The sequence below is a fragment of the Populus trichocarpa genome, chromosome 1 (genome assembly GCF_000002775.5).
Source record: "Populus trichocarpa isolate Nisqually-1 chromosome 1, P.trichocarpa_v4.1, whole genome shotgun sequence".
Taxonomy (NCBI): domain Eukaryota; kingdom Viridiplantae; phylum Streptophyta; class Magnoliopsida; order Malpighiales; family Salicaceae; genus Populus; species Populus trichocarpa.
In genome coordinates, this window is record NC_037285.2 from 1,360,044 (window position 1) to 1,375,209 (window position 15,166).

General features: G+C 33.3%; 2 protein-coding genes across 8 annotated transcripts; one reads left to right on the top strand and one right to left on the bottom strand.

Annotated features, from left to right (window-relative positions):
- Positions 1 to 3,988: 3,988 nt before the first annotated feature.
- On the top strand, positions 3,989 to 10,523 carry LOC7487036 (AP2-like ethylene-responsive transcription factor PLT1). Of its 6 annotated transcripts, XM_002299202.4 has the most exons (10): positions 3,989 to 4,214; positions 4,328 to 4,539; positions 4,657 to 5,032; positions 5,154 to 5,236; positions 5,358 to 5,366; positions 5,462 to 5,550; positions 5,641 to 5,714; positions 5,854 to 5,904; positions 6,007 to 6,083; positions 6,224 to 7,199. In XM_002299202.4, exons 2-10 carry the CDS (start codon positions 4,401 to 4,403, stop codon positions 6,961 to 6,963), a joined length of 1,638 nt encoding a protein of 545 aa, XP_002299238.2. In that variant the 5' UTR covers positions 3,989 to 4,214; positions 4,328 to 4,400; the 3' UTR covers positions 6,964 to 7,199. The 6 variants fall into 6 exon arrangements, with proteins under 6 accessions (XP_002299238.2, XP_002299237.2, XP_024454781.2 ...); XM_024599013.2 differs by lacking the exons at positions 3,989 to 4,214; positions 4,328 to 4,539; positions 4,657 to 5,032; ... (5 more) ...; positions 6,007 to 6,083; positions 6,224 to 7,199 and adding exons at positions 8,753 to 8,820; positions 9,225 to 9,318; positions 9,752 to 10,523; XM_024599017.2 differs by lacking the exons at positions 3,989 to 4,214; positions 4,328 to 4,539; positions 4,657 to 5,032; ... (5 more) ...; positions 6,007 to 6,083; positions 6,224 to 7,199 and adding exons at positions 8,782 to 8,820; positions 9,508 to 9,568; positions 9,752 to 10,523.
- Positions 10,524 to 12,290: 1,767 nt separating this feature from the next.
- LOC7487035 (zinc finger A20 and AN1 domain-containing stress-associated protein 8) lies at positions 12,291 to 14,921 on the bottom strand. Of its 2 annotated transcripts, none has more exons than XM_002297747.4 (3): positions 14,805 to 14,921; positions 14,622 to 14,683; positions 12,291 to 13,204 (listed from the first exon to the last, which is right to left on the bottom strand). In XM_002297747.4, exon 3 carries the CDS (start codon positions 13,190 to 13,192, stop codon positions 12,674 to 12,676), a length of 519 nt encoding a protein of 172 aa, XP_002297783.1. In that variant the 5' UTR covers positions 13,193 to 13,204; positions 14,622 to 14,683; positions 14,805 to 14,921; the 3' UTR covers positions 12,291 to 12,673. The 2 variants fall into 2 exon arrangements, with proteins under 2 accessions (XP_002297783.1, XP_024456408.1); XM_024600640.2 differs by having other exon boundaries at positions 14,622 to 14,686; positions 14,805 to 14,898.
- Positions 14,922 to 15,166: the final 245 nt, after the last annotated feature.

Consider the following 15,166-nt stretch of genomic DNA (forward strand, 5'->3'; position numbering starts at 1 on the left):
ATTTATATATGAATTTCATTTCTTCTTCTTCTTCTTCTTTTTGTCTTTTGCACTACTGTTATAATTAAGGTTGGCACTAGTGGTTTCAAAACAACCCTAACACTAGTCTAACTCTAAACCCTAACCCTGTTAGGGTTTGTACTTTGTCTGTAAGAAGAAAACAAGGGTTCCTAGAAATTCATTTGCCTTTCCGAGTGCTTCATTTCGAGGCGACACGAGCACTTTCCCGGCGTTTCCTCCCACATTTTAGAAATTCTCAAAACTTTTCTCTGGATTCTCGTGAGCTTCTTTGCCCTACATTGCCCTTATTCCACCATTACATTTACAAACACACACCCTTTTAGAACTCACTTTCTTCTTCTTCTTCTTCTAGCACACGTTCTTGTAATGTAACATCATTTATGTTTACTGGAATATCAAGGATGTGTAAGTCTAGCACACGGATTGAAGCATAGATTTTGTCGTCACAGCCATCAAACATTAGGAAGTAGTTCTGCAAATTGGAACTTTAAAAGAAATGTTGAATCACTCTTAAGACTTTCGGTCGACAATTATATACATGATCTTGCATATAATTTAGAACCATAACATTACATTCCACGAAAAAATCGTACATTGTAAAAGAAAAAAATATATGGTTGAAGAGTCATACAAGATTCCCTTTCCCCATTTTTTATTTTCTTTTACTACTACTTTATTTACCAAAATCAACATGTACATGTTCATGTTACATACAAATTAACTTTCCAAAGTTTGTTTCTAATTGCTTTCAGTAACTCATTAATGGTCAAACATAACCCATCCATTGATCAAGTGAAATCATGGTTTGAATCTCACCTGTAAGAATATAATCCTCTCCCTTCATACTTGCGTACTACAGACCAGATATATGAAAATCTCATTTCAACTAACAATCATACTAAAGTCATTATATGTGTTTTTAGCATTGTGATTTAAAGTGTTTTTTAAAAATATTTTTTGCTTGAAAATGTATCAAAATTTTTTTTTTAAAATTTTTTTTTTTATATCAACACATTAAAATTATCAAAAAAATACTTAAAAAATATTAATTTGATATTTTTTTCAAGTAAAAAATACTTAAAAGCAGAAGTTATCACACTCACAATTTAAAGTATATGTTTGACAGTACTGTGGTAAATGTTGTGTTTCAAAATACTTTTGGTTTAAAAATGTATCAAAATAATATTTTTTTTATTTTTTAAATTTTATTTTTAACATAAGCACACCAAAAAAAAATTAATTCAAAGAAAAAAAAAATCAAAAATGGCAAAATCAACACCCAAAAAATATGAGTCCAAGTCTCTTATGATAAAAATTAATGCATTGAATTGCCTTCTAAAATTTAAAGCAATATTTTGGGTTGAATTAAAACTTCAAATTAATGCATCCAATCAAAAACTTTTTTTAAAAATCAATCAAAATTAATTGTAAGAAACTCAGACAAGAGTTCAATCAAATTGGAAACTTCAAATTATGAACTCTTTAGTTTCCAATTTGAAACTTAGACAAGAGGACAATATAGTAAGAATGAGAAGTAGAAACTTATGTTATCTTGTCATAGAATGGTCAAAGTGATGCTTCTATTTTGTGTTTTTTTGTGCAAAGCATGCAAACCGGATAATTGGCCCTCCCTCCTCCTGCCTCTGCCAACTTTCAAAAGTCCAAAAAAGGCAACAACTGGCACGTGTCAGTCACATTCCTCTGCATTTGGCCGCAATAACTGAAACGACCTGAGCCCTCTTTGATTAAATGGCCGGTGCCCTCTCTGTCTCTCTCTCTCTAGAGAGAGAGAGAGACAAAGAGTTAAGAGATTCTTGTTTGGTTACAGTCTTTGAATGTAAGTAAATGTTTTTTCTTTTTGTTTTTTATCACTATTTTCTGTTTATATAATGAAGATTTTTTTTTCTTTTATGTTTTTTTAAATGTGTTTGGAGAGAAGGCTAAAGGATTTAATTTTTTGGGTGAATTATTAGGGTTCATGCAATCAGCTGGTTTGTATATTTTGTAGGGTTGTAGAGTTGAGAAATTAAACGTGAAGAGAGAAGAAAGGAAGATAGAGAGAAAGCGAGAGACGTGGGTTCTGCTCCCTTATTGTGGTGCAATTCAGTCAACGTAGTCTTATATATTTATGTTTAAGAACTTGAGGGGAACTGTGTCATCAACAATGGCAGAGGATTTTGTTTTTTTTTTTTTTTACGATCTCTGATCTTTACAGCTTGGTGTTGTAGAACGTTGTCCTATTTATTATTACTTGGATGGTTATAGACTTTAGATTCTGAGAATTAATTAGTTTAGTTCTTAGAAAAGTAGTGATACAGTCTACTAGATTATGATCTGAACCCGGAAACTCTGAAAAGTTTCAGCTTGTAAATGATGAATAAACAGTTTTGATCACACTTCCCTGGTCAGAGTGAGCCTAACTTCATGTGGATATATATCTTAAACCTTCAAAAACAAAATTGAATTATTTCTTATCAATTCTCGAATTTTATATTTAACATTAATACACACGTGATAGATAATATATATGTCTGTATCAATGTGGATTGATTTTTATAGATAAATGTATGGATGAAGAGTGTGTTTGTAATATTCTTGATCTTGTTTGGGTTGATTACTATAAAAAACAACATTATTTTATGTTTTTATTAAAAATATTAAAAATTAAGTTAAATCAAATTAATTTTCGAACTGCAACCTGAGTCTTGAATCGGGTTGTTCTTCGAGTCAAGTATCAAAAAATTATAGATCTACATGCTAAGAAAAAAAATAAGAGAGTTTACTTTATAGAGAATTTTCATCTACATTACAACTTACCCAACAGACCATTAAAATATTTTGATCAGTTTCATTAGTGATGGCTTAACGAAGCAATGCACTTAAACAACTACTGTTGATCACATACAATGCAGATTTTCTAATACATGTATAGGAACTTATTTTAATCTTTAAACTTAAACCTCTTGACGGGGCACAAAGATCAATTAGAGGTGGTCAACAGATTTCTACTCGGGGAAACCAAACAAAATCCCTCAAGAAAAATCATAATTATCTCATTTGAACCAAATTAATTATTGAGTGGTCCAAATTTTGCACAAACGGTAACTCTTCCCCCTTTCTCTAGTACTTTTAATATTTAATATGTCGGATTCTAACCCTAAAATATTGCGTGGCCTTACAAATGCAGGGACTCGGAGATCCACAGATTTGGTTTTCGGTGATAACCCATTTGCGAGAGAAAGATGAGAGATCTTCTATGGTTATGGGTTCGATCATCATCCCATATGTATAAAAAGATTAACACAATACCAAACACACATATAGTTATATGGTATTATGTTAATTTTTATAGTTATTGTTTAAAAAATAGATTTAAAAAAATTATAAATTATAATTTTTTTTAATCTATAATTTTAAGAGGGTTTTCAATAACATACCAAACATTTATAAATATATAATTAATTTCTAGAAGATGAGAGAGAGAGAGAGAGAGAGAGAGAGAGAGAGAGAGAGAGAGAGGGAGTTAACTTTGCGTGGAGTGGTCGACATTTAGAGAGTGAGAGATGATTTGCATGGTGTGGGAATGCTGGGCTTTGGGGAGTCATATATCGCATTGAACGAGGTCGACGAGAGTTCCAATAAATTAACCAAGTGGGGGTGTGAAAGATTTTTATAAAGAGTCAAGGGAGGTATTGATTGGATTTTTCCAGTTGGATTTGTGGGTTTGTTTCAATACAAAGAGTACTGATCAGAGAAGCTCTAGCTAGATCAAATTTATATTTTAATATTTAGAACAATTTTTTAAAAAAAAAATAGTTGTAGTTGGAGTTTCATAGGATACACTCGTGTCCTATGTAGATTTTGTAATATTATAGTGTGACTTGGTTTTGAAGTGTTGGAAAATGGTGCTGAGAGTCTTACCGCTTAGAATGGCCATTACAAAAGGGGTGAGAAAGGAACAACTTGGTTGATTTGTGTGTCTTCTGTGTGTGAGAGAGAGAGGAAACAAAGAAAGACTCTTGCATTTTAAGTACTTTATATCTTTCTCAAAATTCTTTCTTTTCAGCCTCTCCTCCTCCCTTCTCTTCTCTCATGGTCCCAAACATACAATCTTCATTTAGGTCAAAAGTTTAGGAAAGAAAGAGTGTGTGAGAGAGACAGCAGTGTTGCAAACCCTAGATACTTATATATAGGTAAACATATAGCTGCAAAGATTTGATGGCTTCTCTCATGTGCTTTCTTTAATTTTTCTTGCTCAAAAGTTATGTTTTGAAGTCGTCTTTGTGTTATGTTCTGTTACATGCAGGAGGTTTTTGAGTTTTTGAAGTGCAAGCAAGTTTACCCTTGAGATCATTAATTTTCAAAGAATTTTGGGATCCATGAATTCGAACAACTGGCTTTCATTTCCTCTTTCTCCTACTCATCCTACCTTGCCTGCCCATCTACATGCATCTCACCCTCATCAATTCTCTCTAGGATTAGTCAATGATAATATGGAAAACCCATTTCAAACTCAAGGTACAACTCTTATAATAATTTCCTCTTCTTTTTCTTAGAGAATTATTAGTTATTTATAATTTCCTATTCACTTTCTCTGTTTATATATACGTATGTTTTTTTTTTTGTTTCCTTTAGAGTGGAGTCTTCTTAACACTCAAGGCAACAATGAAGTGCCAAAGGTTGCAGATTTTCTTGGTGTAAGTAAATCTGAGAATCAATCAGATCTCGTAGCCTTCAATGAAATTCAAGCCAGTGATTCTGAGTATCTCTTTTCAAGCAATAGTCTGTTGCCGGTCCAAAATGCTGTGGTAGCCGCCAGTACTAACTACGAATTTCAAGAAAATCCTAGCAATTTGCAGTCATTAACATTGTCTATGGGCAGTGCTAGTGGTAAGGGTTCTAAATGTGAAACCAGTGGTGATAATATTACTAATTCTGTCGAAGCTGCTGCTCCAAGAAGGACTTTGGATACATTTGGTCAAAGAACATCCATCTATCGTGGTGTAACAAGGTTGACACGACTAGTAGTTCTGAATTGGTTTCATATTTTATTGTTTCTCTTCTTTAAATCTTGATGATCAGTTACATTTTGGGGTTTTGAAATTAATGGGTAGTTTTTGTGGCATATGTAGGCATCGATGGACAGGAAGGTATGAAGCTCATTTATGGGATAATAGTTGCAGAAGAGAAGGTCAATCCAGGAAAGGAAGACAAGGTACACAATGTTCATTGATCTTCTAGCTAGGGTTTATAAATTTTAGTTGTGTCCTAATTTACATGGTACTAACTGTTTCTCTTTATTTCCATGCCTGCCTTTGGTTCCATCATTCTTGCAGTCTATTTAGGTGGGTAAAGTTCACTTCTCATGATAGTTTTTGTTGAGAATTTTTTTACACGTGATAGCTAAGCCTATCCTCTGTTAACTTCTTAACGAGCTCAGGTGGCTATGACAAAGAAGACAAGGCTGCTAGGGCTTATGATCTTGCTGCACTTAAGTACTGGGGAACATCGACCACTACCAATTTTCCTGTAAGTTTTTTCTAGTAAAAAAAAACCACTGACAAGATGCATGGTTTTCATGAATGCATGCCAACTTTTTCCTTGATTTTCCTTTTGCAGATCAGCAACTATGAGAAAGAACTAGAGGACATGAAGAACATGACCAGACAAGAATTTGTGGCCTCCATTAGAAGGTAAGTGATAGCTACTGCAAATTGGCACCAGGATGATTACATTTAAAAAAAAAAAATTATCTTATGCATAGGATTACAAGTTTGAAGTAACATTACCATCACAGCTAGCCCTAATTGTTTTCTTCTTGTTAAATCACAGGAAGAGTAGTGGCTTCTCTAGGGGTGCATCCATGTATCGTGGAGTCACAAGGTACCACATTTAACATCTCCCCCCCCCCCCCCCCCCCCCCCCCTCTTCTTCCTTCACTCTCCCCATTTCTGATCTCTCTTGCGTATGAATATCATTGATTAGGCATCACCAACATGGAAGATGGCAAGCAAGAATTGGTAGAGTTGCAGGAAACAAAGATCTCTACTTGGGAACTTTTAGTAAGTCATTTTTGTCTCCATGCACATTGATTAGAAAACATTCTTTTGCTTTCCACATCTTATGGGAAGTCAATTTTTTTCAAACATTTATTTTAATGAAATAAAGAAGTGAGACGAAGCATAATTTTAATTCTATGCAGGCACTGAGGAGGAGGCTGCAGAAGCTTATGACATAGCAGCAATAAAGTTTAGAGGGCTTAATGCAGTGACTAATTTTGACATGAATCGATATGATGTGAAAAGCATTCTTGAGAGCAATAGTTTGCCAATTGGAGGAGGGGCAGCCAAAAGGCTAAAGGAGGCTCAAGCAATCGAATCGTCACAAAAACGAGAAGAAATGATTGCTCTTGGATCAAGTTATCCATATGGATCAACTTCAAGCTCTAGTCGACAACAAGCTTACTCTCTAATGCAGAAACCATTTGAGCAACCTCAACCTTTACTTACTCTACAAAATCAAGACATTTCTCAGTACACTCAAGATTCTTCATTTCAGCAAAATTACCTTCAAACACAGCTTCATTTGCACCAGCTATCTGCAGGGTCTAATTTCCTGCATAATAACCAATCAAGCCAAAATCCTCAGTATTACAACAGCTATATCCAAAACAATCCCACTTTGCTTCATGGATTGTGGAACATGGGTTCTTCATCATCTCTAATGGAGAATAATGGCAGTTCTAGTGGGAGTTATAGTACTGTCGGTTATCTGGGAAATGGGTTGGGAATGGCTACCAATTCAACAGGGTCTAATGCAGTAGCTGAGGAACTTCCACTTGTTAAGATAGATTATGATATGCCTTCTGGTGGCTATGGAAGTTGGTCTGGGGAATCAGTTCAGGGATCCAACCCAGGTGTTTTTACAATGTGGAATGAGTGATCAGATATTGGAAATGGAAAAAAAAAAAAAGTCTATGATCAAGAGATGGGAGTAATTAAAGGAGATGCATGCGTGATGGGGGACAATATATTTGACTATGCTTTCTTTATGTTTGATTAAGCCATAGGAGTTGATTTTTAAAGCAAAACCCTCAAGAGGAAATGTAAAACCCTAGCTAGGGCTTTCTTTGATAAGTTGACAATCTTCTTTCAACTTAATTTGTTGGTATAACTGCTTATTTTTCTTGAAAGAGGAAATTAATGTAGCTAAGGTTTTAACCGGAACTGACTTGACCCAAAATGTGATTTACATAATTAAATTTGTTGATTCAAGATTTAATTCATGTCAGGTTTTATAATGAACTAAGTAGAAGTTGACATAATTAAATTTGATCAATCTATATGGATTTATTAATGATTTAATTAAAATTTGAGTGAAACTAATTAATTTAACTTTAATATTTTTTTTAAATAATAGCATTTTAATTTTTAAAACTTTTTTCAAAATAATAATATTTTAGATAAATCAAATCGATTAAAACCTGGGCCTTGAACCGCTGACTAGTCAAGCTGGGGATATTTATACTTACCCAACCCTTTTCCTTTCCTAAGATTTAATTTTAATCGTATTTTTTTCAACTATATATCTAGTTAGCACAACAATCATTAGTTTTAGTTGTTGCCTCTCTCTAATTTCCTAGAAGGAACATATATACTTCAGGCCCTTCATAGACTTTTCCTGGCTGGCTGAGATACGTTTTTTACTGTGATAATAGTTATTTTATAAAATATTTTTTGTTTAGAAAAATTTTAAAATAATATATTTTTTATTTTTAAAAATTTATTTTTAATATTATCATATTAAAAAATCTAAAAATACTAAAAACTAATTTTAAAAATATTTAAATTTTAAACAAACAGTATTTTAACTGCAATATCAAACATAAAAAAAAATATTTAAATTTTGATGATGGTCCTTCGTCAATTAGTAATATTGACTTTTTATTTTTTTTAAAGACAAAATTCACTAAAATTTGAAAGTAAAAACACTATTGGACACAAATTTCTTTTTTTATATATAACAGTCCGATATGATTTGATTTCTTTTTCCACTAATATTAGTTTTGAACTTGACAATTATTTTAATGTATATCTTAGGTTAACAAGACTTTATATTTTTTTATGAGTTTAAAGTAAATTGTTTATATATATAATTAATGATTAATTTAGCTAATATTAGTTTTCTTTTCTTTTCTTGAATTAAAATTAATCTGAGTTTAACCCCAGTTAACATGAATTACAAATCAGGTGGATTAACAAACAAAAAAATTAAAAATCAAAATAATATTTTATAAAAAAATCAAAAATAAATTAATAATTTTTTACCACAAGTCAACCTATATTTTTTACATGTTATATGAAATAAAAGTTTTTTATTTATTGTGAAACTTGACTCAATTAAGGCCTTAGATCAACTTACTAAAGCTTGATCGAGTCTATTAGCTAAGTTTTTATAATAATAATAATTTTCTGTGTTTTAATTAAAAAAAAAAGTTTTTTTTGTGGCAGCCTCCTTCAAATATTTTTTTTAGGTTAAAGAAAAAATCGAACTTCTTCTCCAATCCACTCCCTAATCTATCATTGGATTAAAAAAAATAGAAAAAGAAAATCTGTTTCTACTTCGTTAGCAAGGGTAAGATTGTCTTAAAGGTACAACCATCACATGCTGCAAGGTACTCCACAGACACATTACACCGCCATCACTTTACTATATTTTGTCAAATTTCACGACTTTTTCCAGCCTCCATCTCTCTTTGAGATCTTCACAGCTCTCCATCATCGTAGTTTTCTCTTCAAGGTGCGTGCTTTCACCTCTAAATCTCTTCTTTAGCATCTTCTCTGAAATGGGTTGTCTTTTAAATCTCTGAGTTTCATTGATTTTTCTGTTATAATTAGCGCTGACTTTAGATAGATCAAATCTACAAATTCCCATATATTGATGTACTTACATGTGTTTGCGTGAATTGTTTCTTGGAATGATCTTTAGGGCATGATTGTTAATTGGTTGTGACTTTCTTAGAGCTGTATTGATAATTGTTTGAGGAAAATAACAGCTTTGATTGGATTTGGTGCTTTAAATTTGTGTTCTAGAATGTAATTGAAAGATAGGTTTTGAATATCTGCTTGGCCCTTTTTTGGGTTTTTATTGCCTTGGCCATCTCATTAACTTGTGGTTTTGTTTTGTTTTGTTCTGTCCCGTAGTCATAGGAATGATGGGTTCTTGGATTTTCTTTGAGATGGATGCAGTTTCAAGAAAAAAGAAAAAAGCTTATTTTCCCATATTCTTGATAAATTGGTAATCAGTTACCAGTAATTGTGCATTAATTTTTGCTCTGGAAATAACCATGATCTTTTTGGTGGATTTCTTGTTTACATGAGCCAGGATGATTAAACATTGTGAGCAATGGTGCGTGTAAACGATTCTTGTTGAATGGACATTCGTCTTTCTGATGTTCTTACTTCATTGCATGTTGTAATGCTCTAGTTAATCATTAACCCGGAAAACAAGCTATAGATGATGCTTTATTCCTGGTGAGCAAAAAGAGGTTAGAATGGAAGCTTTTAAACAGCGAAGCGATGTATTTTTTTTGCCTGGGCTTGACTTCTTGGTCATCTTTTTGTCCAGAATTTGTTATCTTATGAATGATGATCTGAATTAATCATGAAAAAATAATGTTATCCTTCCCTTTGTGAAAATGTGCTTACCAATTTTTTATTCTTTAATGAAGAGCACCAGTTGAAACAGCATGGTGAAAGCATACGGACAGGAGCATGTTTACAAGCACCCATGGGAGAGGGTAACATCTGCATCTTGGCGCAAGTTTTCAGACCCCGAGAACAAGCGAACTCTATCCCATATCGTTGAGGTTGATACTTTAAACCATAAGCTGGATCCTGAATCTGGGAAGCTTTACACGACTCGTGCCATTACTGTCCATGCTCCTGGACCTTGGTTTGTCCGCAAAATCATTGGTCAGGATATCTGCCACTGTGTTGAATCAACAGTTGTTGATGCCCGAACTAAGTCAATGCAACTTACCACTTGCAACATCAGTCTCCAGAAGTTCCTAGAAGTGGAGGAGAAGATCCGCTACGATCCTCACCCAGATAATCCAAATGAGTGGACAGTGTGTCGACAGGAGACTAGCATACGGATTAAGCCACTGTCGGCACTGGCATCAATGGCAGAGAAGGTTGAGCAAAAATGTGCTGAGAAGTTCATGCAGAATAGTGCCAAGGGTCGAGAGGTTATGGAGAGAATGTGCAAGTATCTGGAAGCTGAATCTAGAGGCATTGCCATGTAATCTGGCTTTCTCATGATTGCGATTTCCCATTATTGACTCATCAGGCTATGAAGCCTTTTAGAATAGAAAATACCAAGACCTTCTTAGAGTAGCAAATAACTGAAGTGCCTGTATAATATCAAGGGTTATTCTTGAATCCTTTATGGATGATGTGCAAATTTTGTAGTTAAATTAAGTTTGGAGACGTGTTTGTGCATTTTTCTTTCATTCACCAACAATAACCTCATATTGAAAGCAGGGGAAGGGTTGAATGTCATACTATTCCTGAGATGTCACATAATCCATCATACCAAAACTTCCCGTGTTATATGCAGCTTTCCTCCACTTTTCCTTGATTTGCTTCAAAGAACTTGCTGAAAAAGGAGATTGTTATTGAATGAGTACCAGGTTTATTTTTACGTGCCGTTATGCTATCAGGATTAAGCTCAATATCTGCACTGGAGATTTGATCGTCAGAGTGAGAAGCTGAGAACAGATGAATAGATTCTCTCTCCATGGTGTTTATAAGATTGGATTTGCCATTTGTGTGTGGTCCGTGGGTGTAGAGTTAAGGCCTGTTTTTGCTTTTGCTTTTCAAAAGCATTTTTTGAAAAATTTAAAAAAAAAATTATTTTTTTTTTTAAAATTAATATTTTTTTGATGTTTTTAAATTATTTTGATGTGCCGATATAAAAATAATTTTAAAAAAATAAAAAAATATATTATTTTAATATATTTACAAGTAAAAAACACTTTGAAAACCAATCCAAATCATATTTCATTTGCCTTGTTTAGAACTGTGGTATATGTTTTTGTTTTTTAATGTTTTTTTAAAAATAATTATTTAAATTTTTAAATTTTCTAATATTAACATATTAAAATAATTAAAAAACATTAAAAAAATTAATTTAATATATTTATAGAACAAATACATTTTAGAAACACACTAGTTAGCGGTTGCAAAACTCAATGAAAAACAGGCAAGCTGTTGCTCACTCCTGGATTACTTGTTTGTAGGGACCTCTTCTGTCATTCCTGAATCTTGAACGAAGGTAATCCAAAACGGAAGAGAAGAAATTCTGAATGTTGTGTTCTATGATGGTGCTCTACACGCCTGCCTTAGCTTTTACTCCGCAATCATACTTTGGTGGAAAAACAACATAGAATTGGCTTCTACTTGTTCAATGTGTGTACCTTTTTGACAACAATTCCTCAATTTGTTGCTTGCTTTACACTTTGAAATTTGAATGTTTCGTGCGTTTGGTAAAACATTATACTATATTTCTCCAAAATATTTTTTTATTACAAATACATCAAAATAATCAAAAAATTATTTTAAAAAATATCAATTTAATATTTTTTTTTTTTGATAAAATACAATCAGAAAAACAAATCTAACCACAAAAATAAGTACTTTTTGAAATGTTTATTATTGCAGTTTGCCACGATAACGAACGAAAACCTAACCTGAATGGTAAGCGAGCTTACACCCTTAACCTGAATGGTAAATGGGTTTGTAGGGTTCGAATTCAGAGGGAGAATTCTGTGAATATACTTTTTTTGGGTATGAAATTATGAATGACCAGAAAAGGACTAAATCTTAGCAAGCGGAGCTCGAAGAACCCTGTAAATTCAAAAAACCCATCAGTCCTGTCTTTAGAGAAAACTGAGCCAGTAGGCGAGTGACAGCATTGGTGCAGGAAAAATCAATGGTGAGGTAAAATACCATAAGCCAGTCTTTTATGGCTAAAAAGATACCCTTTTTATATTGGCATATCTTTCAATATGGGAAAAAAATTGATGATGTATAGTATTTTTATGTTTTAAAAATATTTTTAAATAAATTTAAATTTGTTTAAAAATAATTAATATTTTTTTAATATTTCTAAATCATTTTGATGAGTTAATACTTTTAAAAAATAAAAAAATATTATTTTAATATATTTTTCCAACTATAATTTGAAGCTACCCACCATAAAAGGGATTCAGGGACGCAAATAATGCCATCAAAGCCATAATTGAAATTTACAAAGGTCCACATGAGCGTCCATGGACGGCCTCCACAACATCCAGAAATGGTTTCAGATAAATGGCATATGAAACAGGATGGCACACTACAAACTTAACCATGACAGAGTTCTTCAAACCACCATAGATCAAGACTTAAAACAATGGGGCCAACATACAAACTCTCGGCAGTCACAAGATATGGAGTTCTTCATACTGCCGAGTTGTCCTAAACTGTCCTTCTCCCCAAAGATGACAATTAAAAGAGGGCACCTGATTCGATACTCGGCCAACTCAGAAGCCCCAAAGATGAAAATGTGCATCATATTTCAGAACATGAAACTTCATTCCATCAGATACTTAGATTTTATCAAGCTTCTCTGCCTTGACAACAGGGTTGGCTTTTGCTATTGCTTCACGGGCAGCAGAACGATAATCAAATGGGCAGTCATGTTTATCTGAGTAGCGATGAGATGCACAAAAGAGGCTACCACATCGACACTTGAACCCTGTTAAACCAACTCTTTTCTTGCAAGAGGTGCACCGGTTTGGACCCTCCTTCGGCTTTGCCTCAACCCTCTCCCCTGAGCCTGAAGCACAGGATGGCTGCACAGTGATGGTCTTAGGCTCCACTGCATTGTTTTGGACATCAATGATGTCAGCAATAACAGGTTCAAAAACATTGCTGCTTGATGATCCATTCACAATACTTCCAATAGATGACGCAGCAAGATTAGCCTGCTCCTGTTTTAACAGCATACCCTTGTGGCACTTTGAACACATGTTCATAGTAGCTGCACTTCCAAAGAAGCCACAATTGTTAGTACACAAAATAGGACCTTCTGGAGGAGCTTGGCATCCTGTCTCGTCATGGTCCATCCTTCACCTTTCCTGCACAACAACTAGATGATCAATATAAGCAGAAGATGAATGTAAAAGAAACAAAAATTCACTTTAATATAATCAGAAGATAAGAATGCATATTCAGGCGCCAGATACATGCAAAAGCGATGGTAGACATACAACTATGTTCCCTGCCAAAGGTATTATACCCTTCCCTACCAAAACATTATTTCTAATACCATACTAGAAGGAACATAAAATTTTAAAACGGCCTTTCCTTTTCCAAAATGATCTACCCAAGACAAATCCTTCTCTGAAACTAGTTTTCAAACTGAAGCATGGTCACACAATGATTAAGACCAATGGCCAAAGCCCATCTAACAATAAAAGCCATCTATTACTCTCATGCAAGACTATTTCTCCAACAAAAACAACAAAACTTCCTACATAAAGATATTTAACCAGAATACCGAAATGAAACTAAACAATTCAAACTAGTTTTGGATTTATACATGCAAAGTTTCTTTGTTAGTCTAGTGAGCAAAGTGAAATTATTTACATATCAGATATTGATTATTTATCTCTGCTTTAAACTTTTAAGCAATATAATCCAGCCACATTACCCAAATATGAGGGTTTCATAGCATAATGCCAAAATGTTTTGAGGAAAGACAAGTAGAACAAAGAAAACACAGCACTTCCTTTTGAAAGAAGCAAAGATTGTGGCAAATTCAATGTTCCATAATTTGAATATTTAATTCTCAGTCTGCCTTTAGCTTCCTTGACAACAGATACCAAATGCATACAAGTGATACAAAATTCATAAACTAATGGCTGATAATATCTTCCTCAAGATAGATTCTAACAATTCTTTCGTGTTTGAACCTACATCAAACATCATTCAATGAAAATTTCATATACCAGTATGCACATAAATGGGAAACCAGCTGAGATTGCAACACAAGTCAATCTCAAGCAACTGAAAACGATTTTCAAAAATACCATACCCTAATAAACAGCCGTAAACCACATGCATACAAGTGACAAAAGGAAATAAAGACCCTACTTTCAAACTTTTCCTACAAATCTTCAACCACATCCAAAGTATTAACCAAACTATACCAAAATATCCAAACGTCTCAGAAACCTCAACTTCAATCATCCGAAACACAAAAACATACATATCCTCATTTAAACACACTCTCGAAATAAATAAAAAAGCTGACTCTTTTAGCCCTTTTGACCATTGAAATAACAGATTGTATCATCAATATCTAACAAAGATCTTAACTTTATCATGTTTTTCCTTCATCTTATCAAAACCCATAAAATCACACATGCCCATAATCCCATAGTTGTAAAACCAAAAAGAAACAAAAAGGCTACCAGCAACAAATATATGCATGTACATGCTTATGGATACCCCATATGCATGTATCCATGCATGTTATGTATAAAGTCTAACCTGGTTAAACAAGAAACGATTCCTTTGAGCCGATCTTAGCTCAAAACTCCATAAAAAAATTCCTGCTTTTATCAAATGAAACGAAACAAATAAGCAAATATTAAATAAATAAATATGAACACAACAAATTAATTAAAACACAAAGCAAAATAAATCAAAACCCAGAAATCAAAAGGTGCTAACCTTGCAAGAAATGGACCAGATCACCCAGAGAAGATAGAGAGCCAAGCCAGGAGGGGAGGGGAGAGAGGGATGTGTTTTTTTTTTGGCTCTCTCTCTCTATTTTTGTTTTATATAATTTTGATTCTCAATAATTTTTCTTTGATTTTAAAAAAGGTAAACTACATTTCAGTCCCTAGAGAATCACTACTATCTTACTTTGATCTATATGGTTTGAAATTTCTTATTGTCAGCTAGTTACTATATTTAATGAAAGAAATCACACCAGTTAAGAACATGCTGGAATTCGGATTTAAAAATGATGTAAAAAGGAAACTAAGTCAAGAACTTTATTTGTTGTTGTTTCTTTATATTTTTTTCAAAAA

What these genes read in the sequence shown, in the direction of transcription:
- LOC7487036 (XM_002299202.4), top strand. Translation starts at nt 4,401, where the DNA reads ATGAATTCGAACAACTGGCTTTCATTTCCTCTTTCTCCTACTCATCCT. An exon ending in ATCTATCGTGGTGTAACAAG is followed by an intron (nt 5,033 to 5,153) that starts GTTGACACGACT and finishes TGGCATATGTAG; the next exon opens with GCATCGATGGACAGGAAGGT. An exon ending in TCTCTACTTGGGAACTTTTA is followed by an intron (nt 6,084 to 6,223) that starts GTAAGTCATTTT and finishes AATTCTATGCAG; the next exon opens with GCACTGAGGAGGAGGCTGCA.
- LOC7487035 (XM_002297747.4), bottom strand. Translation starts at nt 13,192, where the DNA reads ATGGACCATGACGAGACAGGATGCCAAGCTCCTCCAGAAGGTCCTATT.